Consider the following 19,816-nt stretch of genomic DNA (forward strand, 5'->3'; position numbering starts at 1 on the left):
CTTGAAGACATTGCTCAGTAGTCCAAAAGCAAGTACTTGCACTTAAGAAAATAAAGTCCCTTTGCAGAAGGATGCACTATAAAGTAAGTCTAACAAGTGCTCACTCTTCCTTTTTTTTTTTCTTTCTAGAAGCAGGATGAAGTGTCAAACACTGCATTTTGTTAGAATAACCATATACTAACCACATCTTGTTCTCACAGTCTACAGCAATTTTTATGCTAAAGACAACTATCATAAATCAACATTAGGATTAATAATGTGCTTTAAATCCCCTAAGATTTGCACAGTACAACTTTGACATTTGGGTTTTCAGACATTAGCTCATTAGTACCAATTTGCTTATTAATGCAGAATGGAATTTTAACATGACTCTTACACAATTCCTCGCAGAAATATTTTTGCAGGATGAAGCCACCCTCCTGCTGAGGATGGTGTTTTGTCTGTTTGAAATTCAACATTCTCTTTCACTAGAAACTGTAGACTCAAAACCCTCCAGTACTTTTGCTCTCAATTAACTCAGCATAACTCATCTTCTGTTTAAGATCTTTAATACTGCTTTTAGCATGGAAATCTGTATGAAGTGTCTACAAAGAACTACAGAAAAAGCACAGTTGAACAAAAGGTTGAAATAATCATATACTTTTTCTCCATCCACAGACTTTATATTGTCATGGTCTAAGCCCAGCTGGAAATTAAGCACCATGCAGCCACTCACTCAGCCTCCCTCTCTCCCCCCCAACTCAGTGGATTGGGAAGAAGAATCAAAGTAAAACTTGTAGGTTGAGATAAGATTAGTGGCATAACTGACAATAAAGTAAAATACAGTAATAATGGTAAATGATAATAATATTGGTAATAAAATGGAAAACCCAGTGATGCACAGTGCAATTGCTCACCAGGCACTGACCAATGCCAGGCCCCCCTCCTGGACCCTGGCTGCCCTTCCAGGTAACTCCCCCAGCTGATGCTGGCCATGACGTGGTGTGGAACATCCCACTGGTCAGTCTGGGTCACCTCCCAGCTCCGCTCCCTCCCAGTGTCTTTTGTGTACCTCCTCACTGGCAGAACACGAGCCAAGGAAAAATGTCCTTGACTCAGGATAAACATGACTTAGCAAAAAACCCAAAACATCAGTGTTACCAACACCGCTCTCATTCCAAATCCAAAACATGTACTGGAACAGCTATTGAAAGGAAATTAACTCTAGCCTAGTTGAAATCAGGACAATTACATACAGCTATCATATCCACATTTTAATAGCAAGAGGCAGACACTATCAATCTCAAAGAGCAGGATTCTTCACTTTTTTTCCCCCCTCCGGAAGACAAGATAAGAAACAAGCATGCACTCACTGTTATATTTCACATATAAGGAGGAAACATACTGAAATGCCCTTGTGCTGCCATCAAACAGTGCAGCCAACTATGCAAGCAAAAAAATTGGTTCCATACTTAAAAAGATCACTCAAACATCTCGAGCAACAACGTTCACCTCTAACACTCATGCAAGCTGCACCCCTTTTCCATTCCAAACAATTGTTTTCTTGTAAGAGTAAAGGCAATCACAGGAGACAACCTATGCTAAAAGGAATGCTACAGGAAGACTTGAGTCAGGCTAAAAATTACTTACAGAAATAAACCAGTGCTTCTATATGAAGAAAAGCATAATTAGATAATATATAAACAATTCCAGACTAACAGATAATCTTTCATCATACCTTTGCAAGCAAAGCATTATCAGGAACGTAAAGAAAAAGTCTATAGACACTAAATGTCCAAACTACAGAACTTCACATATGCTTAAGAAAAAAAAACCCTTTAAGTTTGTTTATTAATGCTACTTCATTTTACTATTACATAATTTATCTTTGCCAAATTCAGCCTTATTGTGATATATGGATTTCTCATGTGAAATTCCAACACAGATTTGATTCAAAGCAGAATGCACTCAGCCCATGAAGCTCTGCTCATATGCAGCTCTTCAAGTCAAATCATGTAAAACCTTCGGCCTTTTGATGACTTGCACCTGTTTTACAAACATTTTTGAAGAACGCCTGGCTACTCAGAAATTGTTTTACTCCTCACTTAATAACTTCTGTACCACAGTCTCACTTCAAGTTTGCCAAAAGCACACTAACAGCAATGATGGCATGAAGAACTCTAGTCCAATCAGCGAACAGACAACTCGTTAACGTAGCCAAATAAAATGTACTCATCCGAATCCATCAGATCATGTTTTCTCCAAACTAGTAAACAGCTGCAGACACAGTCTGCTTCCCATCAAATGTTCCATGTATAACAAACTATACCTTGTATCTGATGGTTCACTAGTAATTTTTCAATACCATGACTTTCAAAACATATGACAACTATATTTTATTGAAGAAAGGAATGGACTTAGACTGTCCAAGCCACAAATTGAAGACCAACCCAGAAACTGTACTGTAGGTGCCAAAAGTCTGCTGAATGTCAGTATTTTCTGGCATTTTTATTGTTAGGAATACAAGTGCAGACCAACTTCTTCAAAGAAGAGACACACTTGAAGCATGACAGAAAAGGAAGCACTCACAACTCCTTTTATAACAGCACAGGAGCAGAGAAAATAACTCCTTTAACACTGTCTGGAAAAGGTATCTCAAAGGAGTAGTTGGAAATGTGTTTAAAAGATGGAGAACCTTAAAGATAAATGTACATCCTACATTCTGGTCTCTGGTAGCAACAGTGACAACTAGTAACTTGGAAAAACTAAAATTTTGACTGCCACTTGAGTGAGACTGTTAAAGTATAAAACATCTACCCACTATAATTTTTTGTGACTTATTTTCAATTCATTCGCAAGAAAAAAATCCTTGTATGCACAGGAAGACAGAGGAAACCAGCTAGACTGAGACATTTTCAAATCTCTGAACAGCAATAAACCATTGTGAGCTTAAATCAGGTATTTACTATTTTTGTGTGACTGTACATAAATTTCCAGCCTTTAAAACACTTAACTGACTCCTGAACATACTTTAGAGAGCTGATTTTGCACTAGTGTGACTGTTATAAACTGAAATTAAGTGCATCCTTTCAGTGAGCACAACAACAATGAGGATACTAAACTGAGAATATGCAAACAGGAAACAATGACCTGGACTACAGTCTCTCTCAGGGAAGACAGTGGACAGTAGTCTGGTGAAAAATGGGATATCAATACCTAAAATTCTTATCCTACTCTTATCATACCCTCTAATCCATGATTGCAGCCTGAATTTCCTGTGGCACACAACTCCAAAAGAGCTCCCCTGCTGTTACAGTGATGCCCAATGGAAGCACAGTAAAGAAAACTGAGATTAATGTCACTTTTAGAAGCATTAACTGCAGTTACTATGTCCACATGGCTATCTGCTGAAAAAAAAAAAAAACCAAAACACTAGAGAGCTGTAGTAAATTCCTTTTCAGTACCTGCTTACCTGTGGTAAGAATTGTGAAAAGCTGACACTCATTTCCTCCCTTTGAGAGTTCTTTAAATTTACCTGATAAGATTTTTTTATAGCAGAAGGGAAAATTTACCTGAGTTCTTATACCTCATTCCAGGATCCCAAATATGCAACACTCAAAGCAGAAAATAATCTCGCCATAAATTACCAAACACTTACTTGCATTAATGCATTAACTTTGAAAATGAAGTTGAACATGTTAACTTTGAGGACAATGACAAACAATCTCTGCAATTCCTGGGGACTGCTGACACAGTATAGTTAGGTAATGAATGAATGAATTCTTGAATATGTCACAACTCCAATTTCTAGCAAACATTTGACGATATGCTCAGTAAAATGACTTTCTGCACTGTGACAGAACACAGCAGTAAACACTTGAAGCTCTAATTTCCAGTACTTGGCCCTTACATGCAACTGATCTATTAGAACTAGAAATCCTGGGGAAAGTTTGAAGATAATTGAAGAAAGAACATTGCTACATCTATTTTTTTTAAATATAATTCATATATTAAGGAATGTATGCTACACCTGATGCATGACTTCAGCAAAGATTAACTGCAAACAACTACCAAACAGCTGTATGGCCTGTTTTCCAAAATGTATAGAACGATAGACCGTCCATAATGTAATGTCTTGAATTTCAGCACTGACATAATAGAAGATTTCCTGCTGACTTTACATCAGCTTGTAATACAGGTGCAAAGGACTTAGGTTACTGGCAAGCATAAGGAAAATTAATCTAGAAACCAGAAGAGCAGTTTCTCACATTCCATAAACAGTTTAAAGAATTAATTGCAATAGCACAAGGGTCAGCTCCGGATGTGTAGCCAGCTATGCTATCACTGACCAGTGTAATGAGAATTCATAAAATAGCCAAATATTCCCTCCAAAGGTAATTGATATAGACAGATCACATAACCAATAAGTGGCAATTGATCCTCCCAACTTATTTCTGGAAGTTTCTAGGTCTCCATAGGAATAGAAAAAGGAAAATGTCAGTCTTGCAAGAAACATCATTTGAAGTGAACATAATTTATCCTTTACTTTATCCTTTACAGAATTTATCCTACTACTGCAAAAACTGTAATTCACAGTAGATGAAACTTTTATGTCTCTAAAAACTGTGGATATACATACAGGCTGTATTGTAGCCCTTATCCTCAAATGTTACAACATCCAGAAGAAATCCCAACTGGCTCATTAAAAGAAAGATCTAAGAGTAGAAAAATTTACTACAGCAAAAACTCTCTCAAGACAAGAGGAAAAAAATAAAGCCAGTCTTTGTGCTACTACTTTTAACAGAGCCACAGCCCAAGAGTTGAGGTAACACCACAAACTAAGGAAGTAACTTCTTTCAGCAGGCCAAAACCCGAAGTTGTATACCTTACCAACTGATCTAAAAAACCCTTCTGGAGGCCACAAAAGCCATGCTAGTATAAAAGGGCATAATGGATGTGCATATAGACCACACCTGCTATGTGAGGAAGTTTTGTCAGAGAATCTGTGTAAGTATACTGCATCATGCAATTCAAAGCAAATTAAAATAGCTACATGGAAGCTTTCTCCAAAACAGTCTAGAAGGAAGCAGGCAGTCTGGGCTGCTTCTCATCTGACACCAAGACACACATGCTCAAAGAACAGTGTGAGAACCGAATTAAAAAGGACTGAAAAGAGCTTCTGATGCTTTAACCGTTTCTGGAACTTTGCACAATAGGAACCTGATGCAAAACTTTGTGAAGAACTATATATCACACATGAAAAACCCTTTACACCTAATACCTCTTTATCTTAAGAAAAAATGGAAGCTGTATTTCCCTAACATTCCTCCAGCTACAGCCCTCTGCAACACACACTGTCATACAAGTTCAAGCCTACAAAATGCTAACACAAACACAGCGCATATTATCTGACATCTTGTCCACTTTCTAGATGATAAATTAATAGATTTCTACAAATAAAAAACACACACCAAATTCCAGCTGTTCTAGTGAAAGCTGTATTTCATCACCTAGCATTCTTAACCTTCACATTAATTCTTAGAAAGTTCCATATCCTGTCATAGGTCTGGTTTTATTTTTAAGAGGAAACCCCAAAACTACAGTATTTTCTGAGTTACAAAGTATTTCTTTCAATTGTAAGCAGGTTCCCCATAGCAAAATTTCACAGAAATGAGTAATCCCTCTTTGGGTGCATGTTTTTATCTGCTAAACAATGTCTTTAGGTTAAGAGAGTTTAACAGAATAAAATTTAGATAAACCAGTAAAGTTAAAAGATTGTCCAGGATTTTGCCATGATGATATGTGAAATAATGATGAGTGGATTTGCGTTAGCTTGACACCTCACCTGACAGGCTTTCTTTCTCGTAGCAAATCTTCCAGACTCTTCTCACAGTGTTCAGCTGCCACAACCAGTCTCTCTAATTCAGAAAAAAAAAAAAAAAATAGGATAAGAGGACTGGAATCCAAACGAAACTCTGAGAGTAGAGACTTCTTCTACCTATTTGGCAGATGTTGAAGGATTTGGACCTACATTGTACAGAAAATTCCACATAATTAAATGTTACAAGATGTACAGCTTATGGATAACACCACTATTTTTTATTTATGAAACACAGAAAATTATCTTCCCAGTTTCCTCATGCAAAGCACTGTCGATCCAACCATCCAAGCATCCAGTAATCTCCTAAAAAATACCAAAGCCCTCAGCCAATGTCAGTCAGATTCAACTGAAGAACAGAGGTCTTAAAGATAAGTATATATAAATTTGCAGAAATACGTGGCTGGGTTGATGAAGAGAGACAAAGGAAGCCCAGCTTTGAGAAAAGGGACTCAGCATAAGCACAGGAGCTTCAGTCCTGACAGGCCAATGAGCACATTGCCAGCTCTAGCACCTCTTGCCCAACATGGAGCTGTAGGGATGCTCTGGAAATGGATGGGCTGCCCCTGAATATGGAAGGAAAACCAAAACTATTGTTGCACTGAAGACAACAACCACACAATACGAAAAGACAAAGGTGTAAGATGCTACAGGGGCATGTGAGGAAACTCCCAAAGCAGCTTTGCATTTAAGCTTGCTTTGGAAGAAAAAATTTTGAGATTGCCATCTACAATGCTAGCACAGATCTTTAAAAAGTTTAATTTTGCAAAAAAACCCAATCTGAATGTTTTTCTTTTATTTTTATATTCCCCCTTTGAAAACCTTCTGTGGGGGAATTTATACATCTAATTTATATTTGCACTGTTTTCCTAGTCTGCTCTCACATTTCTGTGAAAGAGTAGAAACTGACATTTGCACAAACATTAAATCATTAGGCATAGAACTGACACATGGAAAGTTCTGCCAGTATCAAAATGATACAATATACTACCAAATTTCCCATATTATAATCAAAATTATTAGCAGGCATTCTAACCACTGTTAAAACAGTACATTCTCCTGACTTCATGGTTAGACATTTTATTTACTATCCTTCAAGTTACTTCAATTATAAGAAGGAATTTTTTCCTTCATTTTTGTACACACACATAAATCTTCATGTCATTTACTCTTTGTAATCAAAAAGGCCATGTTTTACTATTTATTTTTTATATATTAAATGTTATGTTAGTTAATACTTCCCAATCTTTCATCACAAACAATATTGGAAGAAAATCGCAGGTATTTTTTCAAGCAGTATTAGTAAATACAAATGAAAACTATTAAAATTTCTAGACCTCCTGACTGCGTAAGTGAAAACTTAACATGTTTGAGGGCAAAGGAAAACACATAAAGAACTCCCTGACCTACAGAATACTTCAGTATCTGGAGTTGGCAAGATCCTAATTTCATAAAAATCTGAAACATTCCATCATACTGCATTCTAAAAGGGAAAAAAATTACTTGCACTACTTTATGAGACCCTGTAGCTAATCAAATACATACAATGCACTTTTGTATGAGAACAGTGTTGATTTAAAAGTTAAAGGTGGCAATGACTTAAATTGTCACAGGTGTTGCAGCCTTTTTGTGGAAATTAACTGCTGTAGTCCTGCTGAGCTTGCAACAGAATATCTAGAGCAGAAAGAAAGAACCTAAGATTTATTTGAGCTAAAAATAACAGGTACTGAAAAAAAACTTTCAAAACTGTACTAGAATAAAGTAACCACTAGTGGGAGAAATCTTGAAGAAATCAAAATATAATAATACAGGAAGCTTACAGCCAAGACATGAGATAATGACACCAGCTGCTAAGTACAAGAAACCTAGCTATCACATGAAAATGTTCACAAGATTAGAACATGGGTAGGAGTTCACCATCAAAAATACATGTATTTCCATATTCTACACACAGACATGGCAGAGCAATTGAGTTCAGGAATTTCAGTGAAGTATAAAAAGAAGGAAGTTCTAAGCTTTTATTTGTTAGTGTAACATGACAAGACAGGACAGACAACTAATCTTCGCTTTGAGTCTACAGGGAAGGAAAAGAGCCAACGCCGCTGGTCATAGCAAAGGTATTCAGGAATTTTGAGACTGAAAACTGACCACTTGCAGGTGCTTTGAAGGCAGTATTCTGCTCAGTCACCTTAAAATATATTGTCACCAAAGAAAACCCAAACCCAAAACCGTAATCATACAAAAAACTTGCTTATTAAACAGATACTCACCATGTTTACCTCTGGTAATGTCAACGTACTGGCAAAGTCTGGGATGGGTGATTGTTTTAAGGATTTGAAATCTCCCCAGAATTTTTATGGAGTTAGGTGTTAGAGGGAGGCCATTACTTCCACAGACATCATGTGGCAGAGCTGAGGCAAAGAAGGTGGAGGCACCCATCACAGTGTCTTTTAAAGGAAACATCTTTTTCACACAATCTTAAGCCCTTCAGAGCAATTCGTGTTCCTTCAATAGAGAATACAGAGTAAAAAATTATCAGCAAAAGATACAGACTCAGATTACTAGTTGTTTACAAAATAATGCAATTAAGATTTTTTTTTTCCCTTCAGGAAGTCACACGGGAGAAACAGAAGACTTAACAATTTGGTCTCAAAATTATTCTTATTCTAAGGGAACAATCTTGTTCAAAGCACAGAATTCCCAGTAAAAAAATACTGAATTTATTTGTGAATCCCAACTGACAGCAACTCCATACAGGTTGCATAAAGATCCTTATATACTAAACATATTTACTAGGTCTATACAAATGGATATTATGAAAGATACCTTCTGTTTTAACTAATATAGTCTGACTTAGGATTGTAAAGCAAACATGAAAGATTGATCTCATTTGTGTTTTTTTTTTTTTTTTTCCCTGAAGAAACACAGACATGAGATAAGTACTTTTACATTCTAATAAAAAAATAAATAATGTGGAATATGAATGTATAGTGTTAAGGAAGCAAACTTAAAAAATGAAGAAAAATCCGAAACAGGTTTGACCACGGGAATATTTATATTAGTATTTGTATTAAAAGTCTTATCTATAAAGATATAATACTTTCATATCTCATGACTATTTCATACTTTTTTGCAGATGATTTATTTTAGGATGTCAACAATGCACATTACAGTTAGAATTTTCCACTGGAAAGCCATCAATTGGACAGAGTGCAAGCACAAAGATTTACTGGCATGCAGCAGGTTCCAATTGGAAACCCGTAAGTGTGCATTTATAATAAGAACCTCCATTCCTATAAAAACATCTGCCAAATAAATTATTCAACATCAGAAAGAAAATATATATTAAACACTTAGAAAAAAAATAGCTTAGTTTACAGATTAAATTATAATCTTGCTTGGTACAATGATCCTCTAATGCTTGCTCTAAAATAGAAGAAAACCAAGTTATTAAGATTAGAGCGGAGGGGAGGGCGAGTAAGATTATGCCTAGCAGCAAGATGCATCATGTCTCGAAAAAGGTAAATATGTAGTGTACAATATGTTTACTGAGATAAAATGTTCTCATTTTTACTGTAGAAAAATACTGTTAGATAGTACTTCTCTAACACACTGTACCTGCATTCAGCTGACACTTAGAAAGGAATTTTAATAAAAAGAAATGTTAAATCCCATCAATTCAGTAACCATTTTAAGTGATTAAACTTTCCTTGCTTTCCAGATCACTTGGCTTACAAGGAGGAATTACAGCATCTGGAATTTGTTCAAGTAGGCAACTGCACACTTATCACTCGCCCCCTTTGGTTGGAAACCAGATGGGCAAAAAGCAAGACATGAGATAAGCAAGCAACCCTTCCTGTCACCCACCTAAAGGAATCAATAAAGAATTTTAACATGTATACAATAAAACATGTTCTCTTACCACAGAGTTAATTACAGGGAATCTATGAAAGCAATGAAAAAGGTTTTCTCTGACATCAGCAGCCAGTTCTGTCAATTGCTACCCTCACAGTCAAACTCTGATTGCTCCTTAATTCTCAGTTTACATAAATTCCAGAGACTGAGTTGAAAAATAAAACAACCCCAAACTTAAGCCTTCCACCACCTTTACAAAGGGACACGTATTACAGGTAAAATGAAACGGGTTTTTTTAACAAACATTTTTCAGTCTCAACACTTCTCTAGTGACTTAGTGACATTTCAAAATTCAAAAAGAATGATATAGAAAAATATAGATATTTTAAAACTTCATCTGAAAAAAAGCTCTTCTCTGACTTTTTTAAATTGAGGAGGTTTATTTTTTGTTATCTTTTTTTCACTCCACATTAAAGTCTGGCAGAACTATAAACACTATAAACAATGAGAGTGCAACACATTGTCCTTTCTTCAATGCACACAATTCTACACCTCAAACTCATGTTTACTACATAGAATAGACACATACTGCATTAATTTTATGATTTGAAGGAATTAATTTTATCCTTCAGAACTTCCCCATAACTTTGAAATAAAAACAGGAAGAGAAGAAGAAAGGTTTGTTATTTTAAACTGACACCAGAACCAGTTAATGGAAATTCAATTTTCGGGTTGAATTCTGGAAATTCAATTCTAATAATCCAAACCAGTAAGGGTGGAAGAGGAAGTGAAAACTTTTCTTATTAGTGTAATCTAAAATTACTGAGTCACTGTTTCCAAAGCACCATTTATTCCATATATAAGAGACAGTCTGTCACATATGTGATACATGCCTAGCATAAAGATTAGAAGTCCAGGAGTGGATTTGTTGCATCCCACCTCTGAACAGCTTTCCTCAGCTCCCTACCTTCATCCGAATGCCCCTTATAAACTTTTATAGTACACAAAAACACTCACAACATTCTCAGCAAAATCAGAAAAAAAAAAAAAAAAACACCTTTAAAGACCTTTAGAAATTCCTGTTCAATATTCAGATTAGCACTATTGTGAAAATCTCGCAGTAGGTAGCTTTTTGATGTCCAAAAACAAGAAATAAAATACAAAGTGGAACTCCACCTATTGAGCAATTTATTTGCTCCTCCAAATATCTACTGCTCTCAGAGAAAGGATTTTTTTTACTTCAGAAGTCAGCCTTTTCTAGAACCATAATTTCCAACTTCTTCACTGCAGCAGTGTTAAGGTGACTAAGTTAAGGGACACTAAGAACTTTGCCCTTAGGGAAAAGTAAAAACATAATAAATCTGATTCTCAGAAGGAAATATTGCACATACAAAGAGATCAACCTGAATGAGCCCCTCCAGTGAAATGCATCTATAAATTTCCAAAGCATCCACATCCAGAAATAATGGCAAGTAGCCCCATTAGGAACTTGAAATGCCTACTTACTTAAATGCCTCCTGAGTACTCAGGTGTAAATATTCCTTACCTTACGAAGGCAGCTTTTCTGAATTAAAAGATAATTATACTGCTATTAAATTATTTTTAAAGCAATTGAGAGCAATTTCAGGAGAGCAGGTAATCGAAACATACTATACTTAACACTTCTCCATTAAATCATGGTATGTTAAACAAAGTGGGCCATTTCATAGGAAAAAATTCTTCCACAAAATAACTTTGCTCTTAAGTCTTGAAATATTCCTGCTACAACTACAGTAATTATTAATTTGATAAAATAACTGAAATAGAATACACGATTCTAACTAGAGTTGCTACTTCACAAAAAACCCTGAAACTGAGTGATTTCACAAAGTTTATTAAAATGCAGGATAGGTATTGAAGAAAAGTTGAATTCTGCTACATCAGTGTCCTAATGAAGACTTAAAATGGGGTTTGTCACCATTTGATTTATCCGACACACACGTCTGTTCAGGAACTAAACCTGCCACCAGAGAAATCACTTTTACCCGCTTCTCTAAAGGACTCACAAGACATGCTGGGAGCCCTGATCACCCCTGTGCTGCTACAGACTCACTGGCCAGAGACCCCCTGGGGAAAGGGAGGGGATGGGAGGACGGGCTGGGAATGGGCAGGGGGAAGGAGTAAGGGGACGGGGAAGAGGAAATGGGGATGGGGAAGGGGAAATGGGGATGCGGAAAGGAGCATGGGGATGGGGAATAGGACACGGATAGGGGAAGGGGGTGGGGATGAGGATAAGGATAAGGATAGAGGGGCGGGAGAGAGGAAAGGCAAAGGCTCCGGTGGTACCTGCGCCAGCGCCGCCGCCCCGGCCCCACCCCGCCCGCCCCCGGTGATGTCACTCCTCCCCGCCAGCCGCTCGCTGTAGGGCCATAGGGGCGACCTGCACAGTGCCTGAGCTTCTTATTTTTTTTTTTTTTCGAGTTCTTGAAAATAAAATAAAAAACCCAACATAAAAAAAAAAAAGAGAGAGAGAGAGGGAGAGAGAGTTTAACACCCTTCTCCCCGTGTCTGTGCGTGCTCTGACAGTGCTCCGGGAAAGACGCGTTGGGCGCCCAAGCCCTGCGCTTGTCGGGGGGAGCGAGGCTCTCCCGAGCGCCCGCTTGCAAACGTCAGGCGCTCGCTGGAGCAGCCCCGGGAGCGGGTCCTTCTTCCCCGGGCGGGCAGCGGCGGCGGCTCTCGGTTCATGTGAGTGTCCCGGCGCGGCCGCGGGCTCGGCGCCCGTCTCCGCGCCCCGCTGGCCTCGCCTCGGTGCTCCCTCGGCAGCCTCTGGGAAACGGCGCTACGGGTGCCCTGGGGCTGCCCCGCGGGCCGGGCCGGGCCGAGCTCCCTGCGGCGGGTGGGAGCCAGGCGGGGCCCCGCTAATTTGCCGCTGCTAATTTGCCGCGAGCCGGCGGCGCAGCGCGGGTGCCCCGTGGCGGTGGTCGTAGGGAGGCCGCCCTTGTGGGGCAGTACCCCGCGGCGGAGGGGCAGGATCGGAGCGGCGAGCCGCAGGAAGCGGCGTTACGGTGGTGGTTCGATTCGTGCCGGGGATTTGATGCCGGGGCTCGAGGTGCCCTCTGGCTGTCCCAGACCTGCAGGGCTGTAGGGCGGCGTTGCGAATGCAGATCCCGCGCTTTGCGTGGAGGACGCGGCCGCACGTGAAGCGTTCATCTCAAAGCGGCTGTGGTCCTTTATTCAGTGCTGTCGCTGGAATGAGCGTTTGCAAGCGGTGGAGGCTGGGGGGCTGTGCGAGGAGATGCTGTATTAGCCTGGAAAGTGCATGCACGGAGTATCCACTGACGTTTGCTATTACTAAAGGAAACGCAGATGCTGCCTCACTTTTGGTTAATAGTATAACAGTCGTTATACTTTCGCCTTGAGTGAAGATCCGGGTATAACCCGGTATCTGGTCCATCCTAGCAGAGCTACAAGGTTTAGCATACGGCACGTGTTCTGTGCAGCGATGTGTGCATCGGATCGACAGGGATGAGCTTATGGCTGTGCTGCCGGCACAGCCGCCCAGCATGTGGCACCACTCCTGAAGCGCCGTATCTGTTGGGTATCTATCAGTATTAAATCAATCTATATTAGTACATTCTATATGTACCTGGCGCTCATCAATATGTGGTTTTGAGCTGGGTTTAGCAGCTGGCAAAATAAAGTAATACTACTACAAACTGAGTAATACTTGCATTTCTTGCTCTTTCTCTTTAACTCAGAGATTTTTATTTTCTTTTAAGCAAAGTCATTGCTTTTCACAAATAGTTCTGGGATTCAGGATACTTAGATGAAATCTGCAGGAAGATGAGGCAGTAGGGATTAAATACAACCTCCTGGTTTGGTATGTCCTTACCATTCACTTGTTACATTATCCTCCAGTTATGTTTAAATTTTATTACACCGTGTTGGAAAGGAAGCCCAAATTCTATAAAATTAAGCAAAACCAAAGTCTGAAACGTGATTTTTTAATACTGGATGTTACTAAAAGGTATAAGGCCTTCCTTAGAAATGACTAACGGAAAGAACTTTGACAGATGGGGATAAAGTGGGAGTTTTAGCTTTGGGGTTTTTTTGACTTAATTTTTGCAGGGGGGCAGTGTTGTATATTTATAGGTAGCCTCAAGGGTCATTGCTTATCAATACAGCTTCATCATAATACATCCTCTCCACCCTGTCACTCCTTAACAGTATATTCCTGTTGCAGTAATTTTGACTTATGAGAACATTATGCAATATATTTGTGAGTTACTTTGATGTTTTAGCACCACTGAATCCTGAAGGTCCAAGATGTTGAAGGCAGAAATTATTCTTAAAACTAGTTTCAGCAAATTTGTGCTCTAGAATGTCTCTTTCCTGTTGTAACTATATACATATTTTCCATACATTGCTCTAGGTATCTTTATTTATTTTACACCTTTAAATGTAAAGAGAGAAGGAAACAATTTCTCATTCTCCAGACCGAAAGCAGTCGATTGTGTGAAGAAAATGGTATTGAATGAAAAAGGATATTTACTAAAAAAAAATTTGTGCAAATCTTAAAATAGTCCATCAGATTGGAATAATAGGACTTGAGTTGCCTAGAGCCTTGAAGACTTGATGATTCTGATAATGAAGCACATTTGGGTGGGAAAACAATCTGAAAAATAAGTTTAATGCAGAAAGCTATGATGATATAGCCTTAATATGGTTGTAACTCTAATTTAGTATGAATTTACTAGTTAACCTAGGGGCTTTTTATTGAAGGAGGCTAAACAGTCTATGGATTTTTCTTAATCCTATCTGTTTCTCAGCTTCCCTGCCCTTTCCCCATTAAAGTAGAATAAATAATTTTATGGATGTCATGTTACTCTGAAAAAGCTTGATATCAGACTGAAGGGTGGTTCTGGAATTGACAAGAAAAAACACATCTTGAGATGCAAAATAGGAGATAAATGCTATTCCAGACCTGTCTAGACCAAGAATGAAAAGAAGAATTGAGTTCATGTGTGCCTACAAATCCCACATACTTTACAAGTTCCCATGAACAGACTTGGGAAATACCTACATAATAAAAATTATGTAAAACAGTTGTCATTAGAAGAATTGGTCAGGTGAAAGACACATTGGTCACAGAAAGACAAATCTGATATTGACCATAATATTTTTAAGGTTTCCTGATTATGATCTGATTACTTTATGTCACAGGTGTTAATTCATGTTTGTCTCTTCCAAGGGAGTGTTACCTAAAACCTAGAGAAGGTCAAATGCTAGCCAACATAGACAAAAGTGAGGAGTCAGCACAGAGGGCAGCTGGTAGGAACATCAGATGTGAGCAAAGCAAACGGCACCTCTTCCTTCTTGCAGTGGTATGAGTTATATGATGTCAGTCCAGCAGAGATCCCAGAAACCCATGTGTTCACCTGAACTGTTACCTGTATAGATCTTACCTTCACCTAGAAACATTTCTGCTGTTCGATATCCTGTCATGCTGGGGGTGAGGGGAAATCAATGTTTATTTTTCATTTCTATGGTTACATTAGTATTCTATGGTTACATTAGTATTAGGGGGAGGAAAAAGGTCTCCAATGTTTTTTTTTTCCTCCAGTGCAATGGAAGCCGTCCTTACTCATCCTTTAATATAGTTTAAAAAAGATTTGGATACTTCTCAAAGCAGCCTTCTGTCTTTTTTTCTATTAATATTTTCTAATATTGAATTTTATATTTCACTGTGCTTGGGGAAAAGTGCTTAAAAAAATCTTTAAGGAAAATCTTGAAGTGACTGCAGATCGGTAAGTCATCAGTTTAACAATTTTTTCTCTTAGAGGACAAAAAAATGCAGTGCTGTCTGCATTATGATGTTAGAGGTCAATTTATTCAGAGTAAGTGTAAATTTAATACATTTCTATTTTACTTCACAGGTGGTTTCTTTATCCTGCTTTCACACTTAACAAATCTTTCATGTCTATTATGTTGTCCCAAATAAACACACTTGAATATGTGGAAATATCACAGAAGGGTAGGTTTTTATTGCATGGTTTTTTAAGTTAAATAAAACACAGGCATGTAAAAGACAGAAATGTGATTGGGTTTGTAATACCAAGTGTAACAAAAGGACCTTAGCAGAAGAGGAGCAAAAGATCTTCTCATCTACTGTAACTTAATCACTTCTGACAGATGTTTGCCTAGCCTGTTTTTAAAAGCTTCCAGTGATGGATATTCCACAGCCTCCAAAGGCAGCCTGTTCAGTCTATTACTCTTACTTGAAAGTTTTCCAAAACTTAAATCTTGCTTTCTTTTTCATGTCTGCATCAGACCTGGTGAAGAGTTTAGTCCCATTCTCGTACCAACTTGCTTTGTCTTTGAAGAACAAGACCAGGTCTCCCATTTATCTTCTCTTCTGTAGACTAAACAACTGCATTTCTTTCAAGCTTTTTGATCTTCTTTGAAGTGTCTTGAAAAAGTTGAGAGACAGGAAAGGGGAATTTGAACAAAGGCAAATCTCTGTGCCAGTTGTCGGGGGTCTTGAGCATGTGTGAGTTTAATGTGAGTATTGCTTGGGCAGCCTCTTGAGCAGCTGAGACAGTTTACCTATCATAAAATGTGGCTGGTCAGGCCTTTCCTGACTTGCTTCTCCCTTATTCCATCCTATGTCCCTCAAACTTGCTTTCTAGAGAAATGAGAACTTTGAACTTTTTTTTTCTTTAAACTGGAGCAGACAGGTGTGGCAGGGTAATAGACTCCCAGGTGACTTGTTCCCTGTAGTTTTTGTGATGTAATGTTGTGTTAATTGATTGAGTTGTTAGTTGCCTTTATGCCTTTTGGGCCATAAAGTTTTCTAATGATGAAGTCCATAACAAGCTTGAAACATATTGCAGGAATGTATTTTCCTCCTGAAAATACAGCCCTTGTGGTTTCAGTCAGTTGAATAGATTTGATAGATGAAACAAGAGAAAGTGTTTTTTTGAGCATAATAAAAATGTGCTAGTTTGCTTGGGTAGCATGATGGCTCCAAATGTTTTGAGATTGTCACCATGTCCATTTCTGTATTCCTAAACTTTTTAAAAATCCATGTTTACATTTAAATAGGAAAAGTTCCTTGCCTGAGCGTACTCTGTGCTTCTAGCAAATGCTTTTAAGTTCAGTACTGTTAGAAATTTCTGGGCAGTTATAACTGGTTTCAGGCATGGCAATTGCTGTCAGTCTTGATTACAAGGTTCAGTGTGCCAGATTCCTGTTCTTTCTAGGGAACAGTTGCTTATGATGCAAATCTCTGGGCATCCTCAGCCAGTGCCTCACGACTCTCAGTTCTTAGGTTCTTATGTCACTTAATATAAATTAACAGCCTAGAAACTGTTCTTTGACTCCCAGAACTGCAGAGAGGGAACATTAAACTAGCATTCCTATTAGAAAACAACATGTACTGTATTTAATCATCATTTGCTAAACACAATTAATGTAGAACTCATTCTTTCCTCAGAATTCTTAAATGCTGACAGAGATTCTATTCAGGATTAGGAGAAAATTGAATTCTTTGCAGATGGTAATGCATTAAATATCATCAAAAATTGCCTCAAGTTAGTACATGTATTCTTGAGGTCATTTGCTTCAATCTTTTGGCATAAAACCACCTATTATGAAAGACTTCTATTTCCATTTCCTTCTCATCAGGAGCTTTCCCAACATAGCTGAGTACGAATTAATAGTGTAAAGCTTAGTTTGTGACTTCAGGACCCTCTCTCAGAAACTATCTATGGCTATTGGATCTGATTTCTATCCCAGAGTGTATCTCAGTTACAGTTTAATATACAGCTTTGTAGTGGCATCTTGTTTCAGACTGTCGAGATAAGTGGACAGATCATTTCAGCTGCTCATTTGTCCGGGGGAGCTGGGGACTGCTGTTCCCCCAGGAATGCAGGAGCTGGTGCATGGCATGCAAGAGACATTGCATTTGGCTTGCTGGCAGCTGCTCTGGAGGCAAGGCCCTAAGTTCACCCCTGTGAACACATCTGCTAGTCCTACTGTAAGATTTGAAACCTGTGTCAAGGGCTCTAATAATTGGTAACAGTCACACACTGAGGAAGTCACTGTTGCCAACGAGGATATGACACTGAATCGTACCCCAGGGAAATTAATCTTTTCTTAGGGGTTCAGTTACCCTTGCTGCATCGCAGTGGGTAAGTAATTTCACATCCAAATGACTCTCTATAAAATAATGCTTGTGATAAGACCTAGGCACACACAAATCTTTTCCTTTGCATTTTACTGAAAACTTACCTGCAGATTAGCACTCTTGAAGTCATTAAACCAACATATGTCAATTGAAAATAATTGTTTAAAAATTATTGGATTTTTAATAGAAGAATTTGGAACACAGCAAAATGAGAATTTAGCTGACTTGTCTTAAACCTTCTTTTGTTTCTATAGTTTGAATCCATAAATGAAAAATGGCTATTCCCCAAAAGCTACTTGGAGGATTTTTCTGTCAGAGACTATCAGTCTTAGCAACTGACATCAGCCCTCTCAACATCCAAGATGAGTGCACAGGGAGTTAGTTTGCTTTTGTGTATTTTTATTTCCCGCTGCACAGATCAGCATTAAAAGAAGGGAAATAATTTTCATTTTAGAAGTTTTAAAAGCTGTGAACCCCAAGTGCTCCTCAGTGCATACAACTACAAAGAAGTGGTAGATACTGCTGGCACGTGGTTTTGAAGTGACATGAAACTGCTTCTGGCTGCTGAGGATTAGTTGTCAGTCCACTTTAGATACAAAAGTTCATTTAGACTTTTCATTCCACAACTGAATAAATAATTTTCTCTGCACAGGATTAGTTAGTATCTTTGTAGGTTTTCATTAAAATATCATCCTGTTATGTGAGTAAATTCAGCATTGGAAAGTAGAATTATTTGTTATGTGTATTTTTTTTTTTTTTGTGTAAATAAGGTGTTGCAGCTGCAGGCTCAAAGTTCATCAAGGACTGCTCTTACCCTGAAAATTTTGTTTGATAGCTTTTTTGCTCCCTATTAAAAGATGTTTGCCATTCTTACATTGGTTACACACAGATGTGCACACAAAGATGCACATTTTCAGTTTTTTCTTCAGGTGTTATTTACCCCACATAAAGAATGCCTAAAGTTTCTGCCTCAGTAAATACCAGTAGCTGCTAATGTGTCTGAAGTTAGAGAACACTGATTCTTTCGAAATACATCTGCATGAGGTCTGCTCAGTGTTTTTGTGAGTAAATAATTGTTATTTTTAACCTGAGCACTTGTTTTAATGGAATGGTTAAATCCTGTTTTCCTTTAGCTCTGCTACAAGATACCACTTTTACATGTAGAAAAGCTAATATTAATGTAAAAGTAGTAAATTTCAAGGTTCTTTTTTAACACACTTGGATGATGTAAGATAACTAGCAGACAGGTTTCTGATATTAAGAGCATTAGGAACTTAAATGGAACAGGGCCCAAACTTCAAGTTTCTAAGGAAAAGATATTTTTGTAGTGTCTTCTTAGCAGATAGGGTTTTTGACAAGGATTTTTATCCTTGTTGCTATGACAGACCCAAAAGATGAATACCAGATTTTGAGGGATATTTTAAAAATACATCTCTGTTCTCAACTGAGACTTTTCTTAGGGAGAGAGTGTAAACAGCTCTTTCTTTCTTTTCCTTTTTGTAAGTGCTCTACTTGCACCAAATTAAGGAAGTAGTGTTAATATTCGCCTTTTTTAGGATCAAGTTACAAAAATCAGTAAAATGCCTAAGAAACTGTTCTACATGGCATCAACAGGTAGTTTTCAGTGCAGTTCTGATTCTTCTTTCTGATTTATGAGTAGTTTACTCTGTAGTTACAACAGTAATCTAAAGCTTTCACTTTACTTTCCCGGTAAAACCCTAGAGGGTGAACCACAGTACAGATTCTTTGAGTTCCTGTGACATATGCTGACCTTGCAGACTTGTCCAGATGCAGCTGAGTCCTCTTAAATTTCTGAATTTATAGACATATGTGTGTGTCTGTAATTGTAAAGTTCATCACCTGTCAGGGAAGTTTTATGAGGATACTTTGAGACATGAATAGCAAATACTTTTTTATATATATATTTTTATTTGTAT

The 19,816-nt window shown here is 38.1% G+C and overlaps 2 protein-coding genes across 2 annotated transcripts in view; one reads left to right on the forward strand and one right to left on the reverse strand.

The window, feature by feature from the left end:
- Positions 1-12,053, reverse strand: part of TBCK (TBC1 domain containing kinase) — an 88,628-nt gene extending 76,575 nt beyond the window's left edge. Inside the window, exons 1-3 of the mRNA XM_053941502.1 lie at positions 12,038-12,053; positions 8,128-8,362; positions 5,825-5,897 (exon numbers count right to left, since the gene is read on the reverse strand). Coding sequence (XP_053797477.1) covers positions 5,825-5,897; positions 8,128-8,320 — 266 coding nt within the window. The 5' untranslated portion in view covers positions 8,321-8,362; positions 12,038-12,053. The remainder of the gene's footprint in view (positions 1-5,824; positions 5,898-8,127; positions 8,363-12,037) is intronic.
- Positions 12,054-12,335: 282 nt separating this feature from the next.
- Positions 12,336-19,816, forward strand: part of AIMP1 (aminoacyl tRNA synthetase complex interacting multifunctional protein 1) — a 32,015-nt gene continuing 24,534 nt past the window's right edge. Inside the window, exon 1 of the mRNA XM_053941741.1 lies at positions 12,336-12,436. Coding sequence (XP_053797716.1) covers positions 12,435-12,436 — 2 coding nt within the window. The 5' untranslated portion in view covers positions 12,336-12,434. The remainder of the gene's footprint in view (positions 12,437-19,816) is intronic.

Source organism: Vidua chalybeata, chromosome 4 (genome assembly GCF_026979565.1).
Source record: "Vidua chalybeata isolate OUT-0048 chromosome 4, bVidCha1 merged haplotype, whole genome shotgun sequence".
Lineage (NCBI taxonomy): Eukaryota > Metazoa > Chordata > Aves > Passeriformes > Viduidae > Vidua > Vidua chalybeata.